Below are 17,592 nucleotides of genomic sequence, written 5' to 3'. Positions count from 1 at the left end.
AGCCTGAGCCAATTAACCCTCCCCCAGAGAAAACAGCAGCCAGCTCCACAGCCTCTGGGACTGTAACTGACTAAGGCAGCACGAGCAGACTGTGTGGGGAAGAAATTAGCATCTTCCACCTAAAGACATAGTACTGCCTCCCTGGGGCTCCAAGATTTGGAATCCAAACAGTAATGGATTCTAGAGGCATCTCACAGGAAGCCTCCAGCTGCCCATGTCTGAGCCTAGTTGCCACCAGGAAAGGACTTAAGTGCTAACTGCCCCGGCAACCGTGCGGACTCAATGCCTCGGCTCCAGCTCCCTGAGCCGTGTGCTCACAGATTAACCTCTCCTGGATCCTCACTGGGGCTGTCTCACCTTCTCTAGGTCCAATGGTGGTTGGAGAAATGCACTGGGAACTGGGTAAAAACTGAGCCTTTGAAACATTCAGTACCTCTGAGCTTCAGAGCAACGATGTTCCACTGTTTCTTTGTTCAGTTATTTATTCTCTTGCTCATTCCTTTGTTCACTGGACATTTATTACACATCCACTATGTGCCAGGCACTGTGGTTACTAAGAAAACAAGGAACCACCAAAGTCTGCAGACAGATGCCACCTCAGGCAGATGAAGAGTGTCAGGCCCTATTAAATCCCACCGGAAACTGACTGGAGGTTTGTCCACCCACCTGTTCATTCATTCGGTCATCATTCATTCACTCATTTATTCATTCTACAAGTACTCATTGGGCATGTGCTCTGTGCCATGCCCTGTCCTGGGTGCTGGGGACGTGGCATTGAACAGACTAGACTGAGTCCCTGCTCAGTAGAGCTTACATTCCAATGGGGAGATAAGCGACAACCAATAAACACATAAACATGTCAATTCACGTCAGAGGCCATAAGGAAAAGCAGGCAAGGTGCCAGGGATCAGGGGTGGAGCCTGTGGCATCCTCATTCAGTGGTGAGGTCCCAAAGAGGGAGTCCCCAGACCCCACCCAGATCGGGCCCAGGAGCCCGCCGCTCTCCCTGCTGGAACACTGCAGGAATGAGCCAGCAACTTTTGTCGCTGAGTCACCATTAAATACCCTTCCAACAAAGCATCCACACGTGGAGGCTTCTGGAAGAGTCTGCAATGCCCAGGCGGGAGAGAATATTGCATCACCCCCTTCTCCTGTTTACCACAGCCGTCAGTGGGTGTATTACACCAGTCTAATTCAGGGCACTGTGGTGAGAGTAGCTAATAAAAAGTAGCTGCAAAGCACTTGGCAAAATGAAGTGCCAGTTGCATAAACGGCAGATGATGATAAAGGTCACCTCTGGATCGGGGAAGCGAGGGTGCGTTTCCCTGGCATTGTTGTAATCATCTCATAAACCAAACTGGCACAATCATTTATTTCATTTCCTCGGGAGCAGGAAAGTATAAGGGTTTGGTGCTCATCAAATGTCAGGGGGTCCGAAGAGATCGCAAATGTGGAAGTGAATTTAAATAAGGCTGATGGAGATTTTACCCCACAGTCCTGTTACTCAGGAAACAAGGAAATTAAATACACTTAACATATATCCGTTGCTGAAATGATTACTGAGAGAGAGAGGAAGGGTATGTGTTTTGAGTATCTCTTACAGGCTAGCAAAGACTACAGTGAGATTCTATACAGTTAATCTCCTAAAGACGACTGAGAGTCAAGTCACTTGTTGCTTTACAGATGAGGAAAACCAGGATCAGAGAGGTGAAGCCACCCGCATAAAGTTACACAGCCTGTTTGTGGCAGAATGAAACCCGCATCTGCTTGACTCCAAAGTTAACAGCAAACAGGTGCACCAGCTCAAGCAGGGAACACGAATGTGCAGCACCCCCGTTAGCAGACAAATGGGGGTGGTAGGGTTTCTGTGAACGGGGGAAAGCCTGGTTCACCCAACATGCACACATGCAATGCTTCTTAACACACTTTGCAGGAAAACAAAGCACAGTGGGGGACACAGTTCAACCTTTTTACTTGGGGGTCACCTCAAATGAGCTGCAAAATGATATGATGGGCAAATCCCTTTGGCAGGAGACAAGACAAAGGTGTGGCCCCTTCTCCTTCACTGAATGAGCTTCTAAACCTCTCTGGGCCTTGGTTGCCATGTTTGCAGAAAGGACACCTCCCTGTCCAAACGCAGGAGGCTGAATCTAGGAGAGATGAAGATCTAAGAAAATCATTATTGGAGAACCGCAGGCGTGAGGATCACCATGTACCACCTTATACCTGAAGGGACCAAAGAATGTGGCCTTTCTCCACAAAGCGGAAGTTAACATCTAACCTCCTGCCACCATGCACTCAGACACACAAGTGTACGCAGCAGGCCTCCCCCCCACCCCCCCACAGATGCACAGCAGGAGCGACCCCACCCAGACGGCCACTGACCTTCCAAACACTGGGTTCAGCTGCTTGGGGATGTATTTGTCTCGGTCCTTGATTTCCGTTTTGCCAAGCCTGACCACAATGTAGGGATCCGATTTGCCATCTGGATCGGCTGGGCTAAGATTAAATGCCTGGGGGCGAGAAAGGACATCCCCTTGGTCCAGTGGTTCCCACCCCTGGCTGCTCACTGGGATCCCTGGGCAGTGTAAAATACACAGATGCCCGACTCCCATTCCCCAGGTGTTCTGATTTGCTTGGCCCTGGGCTTTGGCTTTTTAGAAGCTCCCCAGATGACTCTAGTGTGCAGCCAAGGCTAAGAACCACTGCATTAGCCTCCCCACGTTGCTGTTAAGAACTATCAGCTTTGCCGAAGTTCAACGATCTCTGGAGTTGTCTCCCCGGGGAAAGCAGCGCTTGGCACAGAGTCAAGAGGAATTTGCTGGGCCAGGAGGCAGAGGCATGCATTTGAGTTCTGGTTCTGGTTGAGCAGTCTGAGATCTGTCAAATCAGAGCCCAGAAGGAGTGGGCTCTGAGTCCATGACCCCATCAATCTTGCATTTAGCACTGGCTGATTAATGATCTGTTTCTCAGAGTGAGCCTGACTCCAGAGAAGCTGGGCAATAAACCATCACAAGCAAACATTTTTTTTTTTTAAATCCTCACCTAAGGATATGTTTTTATTGATTTTCAGAGAGAGAGAGAGAGAGAGAGAAAGAAAGAAAGAAAACATACATCGATGTAAGAAAAGAAACATCAATCAATCGGTTGCCTCCCATATGCGCCCTGACTAGAAATTGAACCAATAATTTAGGTATGTGCCCTGACTGGGAATCGAACCCGCAACCTTTTGGTGTACAGGATGACGCTCCAACCGAGCCACCCAGCTAGGGCAGCAAACATTTTCCAAGAGAAAGTGGGGGTAGGGGGCCAGTGAGGAATGATGCTGAAAAGATGGAGAAACTCTGTAGAGATGAGAGCTGAGTGAGAAACAATCCATAGTCAGGACTCTATCCTACAGATGGGATGGCATGAGCACACAGAGCTATATTTTCAAGGACATTCATGAGAGCATGCTTAATAGCCACATTTGTAGACAATCTACATGTCAATTACTTAAGGGGAAACTTAATCCAAAATGGTCCCTCCATCACATCGCCCAATTTTAATCATCCACGTAGCAGTTATCTCTGACTTTCATCTTAGTTTCCTGACTCTTTATTTCTATTTAATACATTCTTAACCCCCCACCAGCTAGTATGTAATCTCCAAGAGAGCAAGGCTACTGTCTGTCTTGTTCATTATATTATCTCCAGGACCTCGAATACAGTCTTCTTAATATTTGTTGCATGGATGAATAAATGGATGCTAACATTAATTCAGAAAAATGCTAGGTGGCTACTAAGAAGAATGAGGAAGACCTGTATATACTGATCTGGGAAAATGTCCAAGTTGTATTACTAGCTAAGAAAAGAAAATAGGAGATCAATATGTAATGTATCAAGCAGGATTCTGTTAAATAAATGCTGGGGAGGAGCTGTAGATGAGTGGAAATAGATATGGATTTATTTGTATATGCATGTGAGAGTAAGTTATTTCTGGGGGTGGAACTGCAGAGGGGGAGATTTTTATTTCTTTTTTATGCAACTTCTAAGTAGTATTATTTTTACTTTGTTGATGTTTTATTAAATGAAAATATTTTTTTAAAATATTTTTTTTATTGATTTCAGAGAGGGAGAAAAAAGAAGAGAGATAGAAACATCAATGATGACAGAGAACCATTGATCGGCTGCCTCCTGCAATCCCCCCCCCCCCCCCCCCCCCCCCCCACCCACTGGGGATCAAGCCTGCAACCCGGGCATGTGCTCTGATTGGGAATCAAACTGTGACCTCCTGGCTCATAGGTCAACGCTCAACCACTGAGCCACGCTGATCAGGCAAATGAAAAGATTTCTAATTAACTTATGTAGTTAATTGATAAAATCTTAGTGTGAGAGAGCAAATCACACAATCACTATTATTAGAAATGTCCATGGAAAGCATATACTGTCCATAATTGCAGTGAATTTATCCTACATCTGCAACCCAGGGCCGCCACCCCTGCTCTTCACTTGGCCAACTCCTGCTTGTCCTCAAGTTCCAGCCCAAGCCCTCCCTCCTCCACACTGTTTCCTGAGCAGGAAGCTGATATGCATTCCTGGCCTTTGTCTAAAGGGTACTGGACACATAAAAGTGGGCTGTGGATGTTTGCTGAATGAATCAATACATAATGGTCCTTCCCCCATCTCTGTGGTCCAAAATCTTTCTCCTTCCTTGTTCTGCTCGTACCTTCTATTTCTGGGTTGCCCAAAATTTGACCCAGAGAACCATAGTTCTGCAGGGTTTTCTGTAGAGAGGAAAAGAAGTGTGGGGCAATAAGTTTAGAGGATGCTGTTAAAGATTCGACAGTTAAATAGATTTCTTTGCTTCTGGAATTCTCAGAGCCTTGAATGTGCTAATGAGCCTTGTGGACCTCAGGGGTTGGTGAAGGGAAAAAATATTATATGCACCATTTCTCAAATTTATTTGTACCTACAGTCCGTTTCCAAGAAATTATCTCTCCCAAGACATGAGTGACCTCCAGAACAAAATTTAGAAAAGGTTAGTCTAAACTATCCCGTGAGTGGGTGTTTGGAATAGACTACCCAGCATTGCCAGTGACTCTTTACAAGTGCTTCTCATCCCGAAATCGCTAGTAATTAGAACATGCCTGGCACATACGTGGTGGTTGTGGCGATGATGATGAAGGAAACATGTGAGTGGTACAATGGAAAGGAGAAACTTAGTTCTCCCTTAGCACAAAGAAGAATTCATTTTTGTTTTATGCTTCCTTTATGTTTTTAAAAAAGGATGCAAGCAATGCCAGCAGAGAGTTAATAAAGTTAAGACTACCGCAATCAAATAAGATTATGGAAATCAACTCCAAGTTCAGGAGATGAAAACAGATACATGAACCACAGACAACTGCTTGGATTGAGAATCAGACTTGGCCCTGAGCTTCCTGGCAATCAGGCCCCAACGTTTCACAATTAAAGCTTAGTGCTTGCATATTCAAAAAGTAGGGCAGAGAATGTTTTTCTCGGAAATACATTCAACATGAGATTTCTGACCGCCACAGTGCAGAGGCCTAGTAAGGGGGGTGCGGGGAGGACTTCACAGTGGCAGCTGCCCTGTTCGTCTTTCTAACAGTCTTGCCTGGGAGCCTCCTGTTTCCAGCCTATTTGATTTTCTTCCCAGTTAGCAGGCAAACACAGAGAGCAAATAAAGCTGCACACATAAAGCCTGGAAAGCCAGCAAGTAGATGTCCACGTTGCCAACCAAGCTTCACACCCCTGTTGTGGAAGAACTGTGTCCTCTCAAAATTCACACGTGGAAGCCCTAACCCCCAGCGTGACTGTACTTGGAGATGGAGCATTTGGGGAGGTAATTAAGGCTAAAGGAGCCTTAAGGGTGGTGCCCTAATCCATCAAGACTAATGGCCTTATAAGAAGAGGGAGTGACACCAGATCTCTCTCTCTCTCTCTCTCTCTCTCTCTCTCTCTCTCTCTCTCTCTCTCGATGTGCACGCAAGCAAAAGGCCATGTGAGGACACAGCCAGAAGGTGGCCATCTACAAGCCAGGGAGAGAGGCTTCCCCAGAAACCAGCCTGGATGGCACCTTGATCACGGCTCCAGAACTGTGAGAAAATAAATGCCTGTTATTTAGGTGACCCAGTCGGTAGTGTTTTGAATGGCAGCCCGAGCAGACTAAGCCCCTCAGAGTAAACAAGGGCTGCTCACCGCCACAATGTACACCCGGATCATGACTTTGACGGGGTGGTTGGGTGGAATCCCTTGCTGGATTCTCAGCTGCCCGTTGTCCTCAGTGCTGGAATCCTCGGGGCTTCTGTAAATGCAGAAAGAGCCCTGGAAACACAAAACACCCATTGAAACGAGATGGTCATGTCCCACCAAAAGCCACAGAGGGCATAACAATGGGAAAATGAGCACAGCCGGGGGTCAAACAGGAGCACTGCCCTTGCCCTCTGAGTGTCCTCAGAAGTTCACGTAGCCTGCCTGCATCTGAGCTTCTTCACGGCACATCAGTGAATCGGTGTTGGCAGAGGATCACCTCCCCACAGGGCTGTTATGTGAGGAGCATGAATAGGAGCGTCAGATGGGAGCGCCTTTGGCATGCGGGTGCTGAGCCAATGCTTCCTCCTGTTATCTCATTCAATCCTGACTGCAGTAATTCCACTTTTAGGCTGTAACCAAGACTCAGAGTGGCCACGTACTGCTCAAGATCATGAAGCCAGTTAGCATTATAACCAGGATCAAAATCCACATTGGCAGACTGCAATACCCATATTATTTCCAACACACGACACTGCATGTAAAGGGCCCGGCATGCAGTAGGTTCCCTAGTGTGAACTACTACTCTGTGTTGCTGACACTGTACCTCTGCCAGATGAAGGGTTTGTGTTGTTTGATTAGTTTAATCATCCAACTAGTGGGTTCATGTAACTTACACATTTGGTAGGTCAGGGGTGGAAGAACAAAGTAAAGTACAGTGATTTTTTTTTTATTGTTGTTTAAGGTATTACAAACAGTAGTACATATGTTTCCTTTTTTTTCCCAATTGACAGTGATTATTTTTTTAAATATATTTTTATTGATTTCAAAGAGGAAGAAAGAGGGAAAGAGAGATAGAAACATCAATGATGAGAGAAAATCATTGATTGACTGCTTCCTGCACACCCCATACTGGGCCAGCAACCTAGGCATGTGTCCTGACCAGGAATCAAACCATGACCTCCTGGTTCATAGGTCGATGCTCAACCACTGAGCCATGCTGACCAGGCAAAATTCAGTGATTCTTTAGGGTAACAACTCTCTCTCCTCATATTCCACTAGTCTGACTTCCAACCCCCTTCACTGCCCATGTAGCAAGTGTCTCAAAAGACTGGTGCTGGGTCCTGTGAGGCTCTAGAGAGGATCTTGTATAAGATGTAGGACTTTCCTTATTCACATCCCACATCACAATCCCATCAGTAAAATTGAACCGTATCTGACATTTATGGACAGAAGGATCAAATAAAAGAGTTAACTCTGGAACTTGCCTTAAACTTTCCTATGACTCGGTCTCCATCAAGGCCATGGTCATCTTCTGTAGACTTGCCTCTGAAGAGCTCAAAGGTTTTCACCCAGTCTTCAAAATTGCTGAACTCACTCTCGAGGTCGCCATCATATATCTTTAGGGAGAAGAGAGGAGAGTGTGCTCAGACAAAGGAAAGAAGACCCAAGATCGATTTAATGAAAAAATGCCAAGATTCTCCAAAGCCAGACTTGATAAGCACCCTTGGAAAAATCTAGAGGCTGCTGTTAATTACCTTTAGCAAAATAAGGAATATGACAGAATCAGCATTCTTGGATCTGACGACCCCTCCAAAATTTATAAAACCTTTTGATAAACTTTGAAATTCCAAGAAATGTATAGCTAAACCAAAATTTTTAAAATATAATTTAAAAGTATAAACATGACAAATTTTTTAATAGCTAATTGATGTCTTTGGCTTTTTTGATATAGACTATTGTATTTTGAGGTCATTCCAGTCAATATATGCTTCTTAAGATTCTAATTCTTAACATATATAAAGTGATGAAATACATATATATTTTTAAATATTTTTATTGATTTCAGAGAGAAAGGGAGAGGGACAGAGAGATGGAAACATCAATGATGAGAGATAATTATTGATTGGCTGCCTCCTGCACACCCCCTACTGGGGATCGAGCCCGCAACCCAGGCATGTGCCCTTGACCAGAATTGAACCCAGTACCCTTCAGTCTGCAGGCTAATGCTCTATCCACTGAGCCAAACCAGCTAGAGCTGAAATGTTTTGTTTTTATTATAATGCATTTAGACATGAGTTTTCCAAGTGGGAAATTATATATACACTTTAGAAATGCAAAATTAAATTAAATAACTTATTCAAATTTTCTATCAAAATTATTTATCTAAATTTGTTATCGAGATACATAATTTTCATACTCCTAGTTTTCATATTCACCAATATGCCTCTAGCTAATAGCCTCTGGCTAAAGTTAAAATTGGTCTGATGGAACTGACTTCAGTTAGAGTTAAAACTCCTGCTAATTTGAGTATGTACACATCTGCATGATGATGATGACAAGCTTTAAGAGGTGAGCCAAGGGAAATGCATGCACTGTCAATGACCTTGCTGGATGCAGGCTAACCAATGTAAGTTATGCCCCTTTCTAACATGAGGATGTAGAAAATAGAAAATTAGCAAGCTCCACTGTCTTTGCTTACATGCTTGTTAAACCTTATTTCTCTGCATCGGTGATTATAATGAAGACAGAGTAAGTTAGTTCAGACAGACATGACTAGGATTGACTGAAGCACCAACAGGACCCCCTTCTGAGCTTCCCACCCCTTCCCTGGTGGCGATGGCTGTGTCCACACACCTTCAAGGTGGCCAGGTTGGGGATTTCATCTTCTTTGGGCTTCTTCTTGAGCATTTTGTCTTTCTTCTTCTTCGGGCCATCTTCTATATTCACCACGACCTCATCTGGTTTTGCATCTGTGGATATTTAGTGGAAATTGTTAGATTCTCACAGCTGCTGAGATGAGAAGAAACAAAGTCAAGCTCCCTCTTTCCCTTTGTTCTGGCATGTGTCCTGACACTTCTTTTCAAAAAGAAATGGTAACATTTTGCTGTAGGACTGCTATAGTCTGTGCATTACAGAACTGGGGGAGATGCCACTCACATAGGAAAGCAATGCCACCAGATCCTCTGGGGCCAGACAGTGTGCTGGCCTGTCCTGGTACATGTAAGAACTCCTTAAACAAGGCATAAGGGGGGTTGAGCCAGGGAGATAATTTTCTCAGTCATCCAACTAACAAAGAACAGACTCAGGATGGACTGACTCCAAAGCTCTGAGTTACACTGCCTCTCAGATCTGTTTATGAACTTGAGATTCATCTAGTTCTGTGGTCGGCAAACTGCGGCTCGCGAGTCACACGCGGCTCTTTGGCCCCTTGAGTGTGGCTCTTCGACAAAATACCACGGCCTGGGAGAGTCTATTTTGAAGAAGTGGCGTTAGAAGAAGTTTAAGTTTAAAAAAATTTGGCTCTCTAAAGAAATTTCAATCGTTGTGCTGTTGATATTTGGCTCTGCTGACTAATGAGTTTGCCAACCACTGATCTAGTTTAATAACCTGAGGCTCAAATATGTTAAGGGTCTTGCACAAAGTCACGAATGTAGTTAGAGAGATTACTCTGTAATTTTTTAGGAGCAGGCTCTAGAAATAAACTGCCTGAGACAGACTTCTAGCTCTGCTAGAGTCTAGCTGTGTGAACTTGGGCAAGTTGCACAACCTCTTTGTACCTCTGTTTTACCATCTGCAAAATGAAGCCAGTACTGCTATGTCATGAGATGGTCTTAGAATGACATATGCTAATTAGGAGTGGTCTGAGGAAGAGCCTGACTCTAGTTCTCCTGCTTCCATCGGTGTCACCTGAAACGGAGCACTGGCTACTTGGTGTTACGGTTGTTTGTAGGCCAAGACCTTCCGTTGGCTTGAATCGAGTTTGAGGTCATTTCTAATCCCAGGCCTCTTTCATTTATTTCTGCCAAACCACATCCATCCAATCCTTGTAAACTGAGTTTGGGAAGCTAAATCCAGGTCACCTCTATTAAAGTTTATCATGTTGGTTTTGGCCTGTCATCCCAGCTCACTTCTATTTTTACTCTGCTGTTTCCACACTCAGATTGTCAATGTAGGGACATGAGCCAAAGGGTTGATTTCAGCACTGGACTAGAGTTAGGAGACCTGGGAGCTGGTCCCAGTCCAGCTCAAATCAGCTACATGACCTTCTTAAAGCACTGTCGTCTTACTGAGATTGTTTCCTCACCTGGGAAATTAGGGAATACAACTCCAACGTACCTCCCATTGCTTCCATTTAATAATTCCCCAGTGGCCTTATTCTATGTTTAAATGCTCCCCAGAACAGCTACTTACCTGTATTGTCTTTTTTCTCTTTGGAATTTCTCTCCTTTTCCTTTGAGAAAAGACATAGACCAGATTACTGACACTGTCGTGCCTCATTTATTAATCCTGACTTGCCAAGAGTTCTAATTCAATTATCTCAGCCCTCTGCATTCTCACAGATGCCATTTTAAGAGTATGCAAACAGTCCCGAAGTTAACCCCCAAGTGAAGCCTCGCTGTAAAGACCCGAGACCAAGGGCAGTGAGATGCCCTGCCCTAGAGAAAAGGTGCCCACACTTCCTAGAACAGTGCCACCAAGCGGTAGACTCCCCTGTCCTCCATGTGCAGCCTTCTCTCAGCCACTGGAAAACTGCCCCTGTTCCCCCTGTTTTCCCACCTCCCTGAAGCATCTTCCATCGGATCACCTCAGTCTGCGGCTGAGTTTACCCGCTGGCATGTTAGGTTGTTGGGTTGGCCCCAGTGACTGGGCAGGTTGTCAGAGAAAGGGGAAAGGGCTGAGCACTCACCAGAAATGTGTGTCCATTGCAACAAAAGGAGGGAGGTTGGAGGCAGGGACTAACACTTGGTTTGCTTATTTAACTACATATCAATCTCCATGGATGTCCCTAGATGAAGAAACTATGCTCTTTCCAAACTCAAGAATCAGAAGACTTTCTATTCAACTGCATATGGTGATATCTGACTAATTTTCCTTTCCTTTCTTACTTGGAGATGAGACATCTTACCAAATTCAGCCACTGAGCTTCGGTTGATTCTCCAGACCCACTCCCCACTGGTTCTCTTCAGCTTTATAACTCAATCTCTTTCATGTTCCATGTGCACAAGGCCCTGCTCTGGCAATACACTGATCAGTCCCATTTGCTAAAGCCTAGACCTCTGACTTTACTTCCCATATGAACTTAGAATCCTGCTGGACACCTGGAGCCCTTGGAGCTGGGGATGTCCAGGTGTTCCTGGAGCCCCCATCGCTGATGCCCACCTGTCCAGAGACCCCGTTTCTCCTAGCTGGACCTCCCTGAGTCTGACTGCTGGACAGATTCTCCGGATGCCATGCTGGAATGAACATCCTTCCAGCATTTTACAACAGAGCTGGTGTCCTAGGGTCAGCTCCAGCCAGAGGGTGGCTGTTAGCAATTCTGGACCCCTGGTCCTTCCAGACTTTGAACCCTTCTGCAATTCACAGAATCACACCTGAGTAGGGCCTACCTATAGTGGATTTAAAAGAGAGGATAATGTGGAATTGGGAAGGTGGTGGGAAAGACAACTTGTTTATCGAGTCCCTTGATTGTCACCACCAGGGGAGTCTCTACCTTCTGTGCTTTCTTCAGGGAGGCATAGTACTTGGACCACCAGTCAATGACGTTTTCAGCAGATTCATCTGCTATGGTCCTCTTTCTCCTTTTGGTAGACCTCCGGGAAGGTTTCCTGGTGTCCTGGCAAAAGATGAGGATGGATTGTTAGTTAGGCCCCATGGAACTGCATGGAGCTGCTGGTGGCTGACTGGTTTCCTGAAAAGAAAGATGCACTCTGGGAGGCGGATGGAGGTGTTGGCAGGTTTTGTGATTGCAGCTCTCTGTACCACCTCAATAAATGTAAGTTTAATAATCTGTCCATTCATTCATTTATTGAACAGGCAAGCATTTATTGAACAGATGTGAGATACTGTGCTAGACTTTGGGAAAGTGGACGCAATCCCCACCTTAGGGAGCTTACAGTTCAGGAGGGGAGACTGACTTATGATACAATGTGGTATAGTGGACAGGGCATTAGCTTCAGACAGACCTGGGTTACAAGTCATTAAGCAATTAATATAAATTTGTGACAATAATACCTGCCTACTTCACTGTCATGAGGATTAAGTGACATCATACAGACAATTCTCCTTTCGCATCATTTCTGATTTGAATGGGTACAAATAAATGACACCTACAACCTAAGTGATGGGGTAGGAGAGGTAGTGATACATGTTTGGCAGAAAGGCCATATTTATTGGAGAAGACAGTTGTCCCATTGGAGGAGGCTATCTTTGCAAACACATCATGTACCCAATATCTGTTCACTCTCTCGGACATCTCTTGAGTCCCTGTGATGTGCCAGGCACTCTATCAAATGCAGGGAATACAGAGATGTTTAAAAAAATACCTTTGACCTAGTGGGGCCCACAGTTTTATGGTGACAACAAACACTTAAACTGAGATTTCTAACTTAAAGTGGCAGATGCCATGCTGGTGGGAGAAAGAGGACCTCTCGAGGTGTCATAGAGGGTCACGCTGAGCCTGGATGAGATAGGAACAGCCTGAGCAAACATCCACTAATCTACGTTATTCTGCTTTCTATTTCACTCTACCATTTGCTGGGCAAGCAATCTCTTAGGACTTTCTTAAACTGCCTCCTTCAAGTCAATTGATGCCCAGGACATTGTACTTAAGTTTATGGCACAGAAAGATAAATCCCATCCTTGGCTTATGGTTCTTTGTATATATGTCCATCTCCCCTTCCAGGATCTTAGCTAACTGGGGATGAGAAGTCTCACTTCTCTTTAGAGTCCAGAAGACACATCTTTTTGTTCCACATGCCCTTGTACAAAGTTGGTTCTAAATATCTGGGGATTAGTCCTAGATGTGAAACCATTATCTTTCCAAGTGAATAAATTGACAAAAGTTTCTGTTCAATTAAATATTACTGTTCTGTTTGACTGGCACTGTTGACGTGTCTGACTCAATAACAGTGCTGCAAAGTGGGTATCAATATCCCCATTTTACAGATGAGGAAACTGATGCTCAGAAATGTGAAGTTGCTTGCTCATGGTCACACAGCTAGTAGGTGGGAGGATTAGTATCTAGAGCCTCCCATACAAACTCAAATGAGCCTTGTAAATATGAAGAGGGATTAGATTCTGACCTTAGCTTTTCCATCCTGTGGTGGCTCCTGGGCTGCAGGTGGGTGTTCAGCCGCCAGCATAGGGGATGAGTCAGGGATGTCAACCTGACTAGCTTGCTGAACCTGGGCAGAGTCAGGTACCACTGTGGGAGGTGGCTCAACGTCCACATAGATGTGATCTGTTGGGGGGTCCTGGGAGGAGCTGAGGGACCCAGAGGGCTCAGTGGCTATTAGCGAATCTGAAATAAGCAAAATGAAAGCACATCAGGTTGAGGAAACTGGGCTATAGTACAGGGAGGTCATTTCAGGGACCCAACACTGGCACCAGGCAGCTCTGGATGCAAATATGGCAAGTTCCTACCATCTCTGAACCTCAGTTTCCTTATTGACAAAATGGCAGTGAAAATGCCCATGTCACTGGGGTCATAAATGAGATCAGGATGTAAGGCATTTGATGCCTAATAGCTAATCAATAAATGGTCACACTTATTATTGATCCTCAGAGTAATTTTAATGAATAGAGGTCATTTATCACAGCATTGTTTGTGGAAGTGGGGAGTCGAAGGCAGCCTGGAGTCTAATATAAGGGAAAAGGAAAAGCAAATTGAGGTAGGTGCAGCGGGCAGTGGTAACAAGCTAATGTACACACAGCAGTATGGACAGATCTTAAAACACAGCTTTGAGTGAAAAGAGGAGGAAACCAAATGAAGGTTCTGGCACCATTTCATAGCCGTAAATAAAACGGATTTACATTTTACAAGAACTGGTGGCGTGGGGCCTACAGTGGGGAGGGGAATGGGAGTGGGGACGGGAATAAGGCACGGGGGACGGTGGATATAATGAACAGCTTTGAACAGACTGATGATAATTATACATCATGAACAGAGAAGTGCAATTAATTCAACTCTGTGCACCTGAGATCTGAAACAGACCAAATTAAAGTAACATGAAGCAGAGAAAACTGTCAGGGAGTGGAGGCGGGAGGGAGCTTGAGGAAGGCTTCTCAGAGGAGTTGACCCTGATGCCATTCTTAAAGCAAGAATCTGGCAACTAACAAAGCAGAGGTGGCACTTAAGGAGCAAACTCTTCAGAAAGATCCAGCTGACCAGGGGGCGCGAGGGGGGGCATCTTTGTGCGGGTCCCATCGCGGTCCACAGCCCCAGAACCAAGGGGAGCTTCCTACCTTGCCCAGCTTGGGTTCCGTCCACCTGTGAGGAGGGGGCCAGGGGCTCCCTGGATTTACACAAGAACTGCTTCAAGCAGTTGATGGTGTAGGTGCCCACCAGGGTGCTCCTCCCGAAAGCCCTCCAGTCCACCACGCAGATGCTCAGGGGCGGGTGCAGCAGCTCATTCTCAGGCAGCTCCTGCGGGGAGAGGCCAGCAGGAGGTCAGGGCACTGCCTGGGCTGAGCCTGGCTGCTGGTGCCCTGCTGACCTGCCTGGGGGCAGGACCAAAGTATGCCTGACTCCCTTCCTCCCGCTGTCCCTGCCTTGTCATTCTCTTCTTCCAGGCCACCCCTGCAGCTTGCCAGAAGTCTGGAGCAGTGCCTTCCCAAGCCAAGGAGTGATGACCCAAAATGGGAAGAGCCATTCAAAATGGAGCTGCGGGTGAGGGGCCCACTTGTTTCCCTGGTGCTCCTCCATCCCCCTCCCCCAAAGTTCAGCAAAGCTCAGTGTGAAGTGTTTGCACACAGATGCACATTCTTTCATTCTAATCTTTACTGACTTAGCATATGTATCCATTGGCATTGACTGGGCTGGACAAAGCAAACTCCTCACAATTAGCTCCAAATCAGAGCACAAAAATGTATGTTGAAATACTGAAACAAAAGGACAGATGCTAAAAAAAAAAAAAGTCGCTGTAGATAAAGCATAAATTCACATATAAATGACTGCCGTTTTATGCATAAATAGTTTTTTTAAAATCTCACTATTAAAATGAGTTTTGTGAGGGTATGTTCTCAGCCAGTGGTTCTCAAACTTTGATATGTATCTAAGGGTTTGTTAAGCCAGAACTATCTGGGTCCCAGCCCCCAACAGTTTCTGATTCCGTAGGTGTGGGGTAGGCCTGAGCATTTGTGTTTCTAAAAGTTCCAGGTGATGCTGATGCTGAAGTTGATGAAGCAGGTGGGGGCTGCACTTTGGGGACCACTGTGAACCCGATTTGATCGACTGTATGATCTAACCTGGAACCTTCCAAACCAAACCAAACAACAACAAAAGTCTATTTTATCTCATTCTGAACTGGCTTTTCACTAAGTTAGACTGTCCTTCCTTGCAGGTGGGGGGCAGCCCCAACTCCAAAACATCTCCCCAAGACAATCAACCTGTGAGAATGAAAGGCAGGAGCAGGTGGGGAACGAGGTGCACGCACCACTTCGAAAGCATCTGCCTGGATGCTGAAGTTCGGGTTGTTCTTGTAGCTCTGGATCACGCAGGACTTGACTCCTCGTCCCCCGCACTCGATGAGAACCTGAGGACGATCCACCGAGAGCAGCTGCACCTTCTTCATCTCTCGGACTCCCCAGAAGAGAACCTGAGGAGAGGACCAGCAGAGCTGTCACTCCACGGCCCAGGGAGGAGCCAGCAAGGAGGTCCACGGGCTGCCTGGGAACTACAGTACGTTCTTCCGGGAAAGGACTGAGCAGCAACTCGAGGGCCCATCTGTTAACTATGTCTCCTTCCCACCCCACAACTCCCCTCGTGCAAGGCACTACTGCCCTTTAGTCCCAAAGATCAACTCGACCCTTCCCTGCGCCTACCTCCACTCGGTATTTACTCAGCACTGGCCGAATGCTGGCAGGAACCGGGTAGATCTGGGTGACATCTGGTGGGTCAATGGGAGGGAGCCCTTGCAGCCCGGATGAAGGGACCTACCACAAAGAACAAGTGCTGGTTAGAAGGTCAAGGACAGGCAAGGACTTCATCCGTAAGACAGTCGTTTTTCACCCAGCCTCCAACCTCCTCCCATCTGGCAACTGCCAATATGTTCTCTATGAGTCTGTTTCTGTTTTGTTTGTTCTTTTACTTTATTTTCTAGATTCCACTTATAACGGAAATCATATGGTGTTTGTCTTTCTCGGAAGGATTTAAGAAGTACAAAGTGGCAGTTATAAAAACAGCCATAGGGATGTAAAGTACGGCATAGGGAATATAGTCAGTAACACTGTAATAACCATGCATAGTGTCAGTTTGGTACTAGACTTATTAGGGTGGTCACATCATAAGTTATATAAATATCTAATCACTATGCTGTATGCCTGGAACTAATATAATAGTGTATGTCGACTGTAAATTGAAAAATAAAAAATGACCCATGAATAGAAGGTATGCATAGGCAAACAGGTCTCATTTCAGTAGAAAGACATTCTCATAATTAAAATCCCTTAATTCCTCGCCCTACTTCACTTACAGACAGGCTGGATCAGTGGTCACCAACCGGTGGTCCGCGGGCCACTGGTGGTCCGGGAGGTCTGAAAGGTTGGCGACCCCTGGGCTGGATAACAATCTAGGCAGGAGGTGATGAATGCTGGGACCTGGACGTGCCAGTGGGGATGGCGAGGAAGGGCATGCATGTTTTATGTGTAGCTGGACTGGGGTCATTGATGGAAAATGGAGAACAAGGGAAAGAGGATATTTCTGGGACTGTCCCACCCAGTGAGATACACGTAGCTCACTGATGAATCTGAGTTGCTTCCTTTTATTTTTTCCCTCATTCACCTGTTATCACCACCAGCCAAATTATGTAATTGATTAAAACCCTTTCCTCCATAAAAACATTCAGCAAAGACAATGTTTCCAGGTTAAAATGCAACCAAGATGATGCATTTTACCACACTTATTTATTAACTGGCAAGTGCATTCATTCACAAGGATGGCCCTCATTTAGTGAGCACTTAAGGATGTGCCACAAAGTTAATAGGTTAATGAGCTCTCCGTAACATGGGGGGTGGAGGAAGAAAAGTAGCTAGCTCCTCGTGACCTGATAAAAGGACATCAAAACTCCAGCAGTGGACTGGGGAAGGGGCTCAGATAGAAGCTGACCCTGTTAGACTTAACTATCCCCCATGTTGCTACAGAGATTCCTGCTACAGAGATTCCTGGTTAGTCAAATAGAAACCACGCCCAATCAGTGAGACAGAAAATGAAGTCTTTTAGAGGCAGTCCTCCAAGGATGAAAATATGTCATTTCCTGTGAATTTGGAGTTAACCAAACTGCAGGAGGACAATCATCTATATATATAAAAGCCTAAGCAACCGGCCATGACATGCAATGATCAC

The 17,592-nt window shown here is 45.6% G+C and overlaps 1 protein-coding gene across 1 annotated transcript in view; it reads right to left on the bottom strand.

The window, feature by feature from the left end:
* Positions 1 to 17,592, bottom strand: part of FER1L6 (fer-1 like family member 6) — a 97,108-nt gene that overhangs the window by 17,510 nt on the left and 62,006 nt on the right. Inside the window, exons 22-31 of the mRNA XM_054708378.1 lie at positions 16,074 to 16,184; positions 15,686 to 15,847; positions 14,495 to 14,676; positions 13,334 to 13,559; positions 11,743 to 11,865; positions 10,443 to 10,482; positions 8,886 to 9,001; positions 7,517 to 7,648; positions 6,198 to 6,323; positions 2,386 to 2,513 (exon numbers count right to left, since the gene is read on the bottom strand). Of these exons, the coding sequence (XP_054564353.1) occupies positions 2,386 to 2,513; positions 6,198 to 6,323; positions 7,517 to 7,648; positions 8,886 to 9,001; positions 10,443 to 10,482; positions 11,743 to 11,865; positions 13,334 to 13,559; positions 14,495 to 14,676; positions 15,686 to 15,847; positions 16,074 to 16,184 (1,346 nt within the window). The remainder of the gene's footprint in view (positions 1 to 2,385; positions 2,514 to 6,197; positions 6,324 to 7,516; positions 7,649 to 8,885; positions 9,002 to 10,442; positions 10,483 to 11,742; positions 11,866 to 13,333; positions 13,560 to 14,494; positions 14,677 to 15,685; positions 15,848 to 16,073; positions 16,185 to 17,592) is intronic.

Source organism: Eptesicus fuscus, chromosome 19 (genome assembly GCF_027574615.1).
Source record: "Eptesicus fuscus isolate TK198812 chromosome 19, DD_ASM_mEF_20220401, whole genome shotgun sequence".
Taxonomy (NCBI): Eukaryota; Metazoa; Chordata; class Mammalia; order Chiroptera; family Vespertilionidae; genus Eptesicus; species Eptesicus fuscus.
The sequence above is the reverse complement of the archived record's forward strand: the minus strand, read 5'-3'. Positions and strand labels throughout refer to the sequence as shown.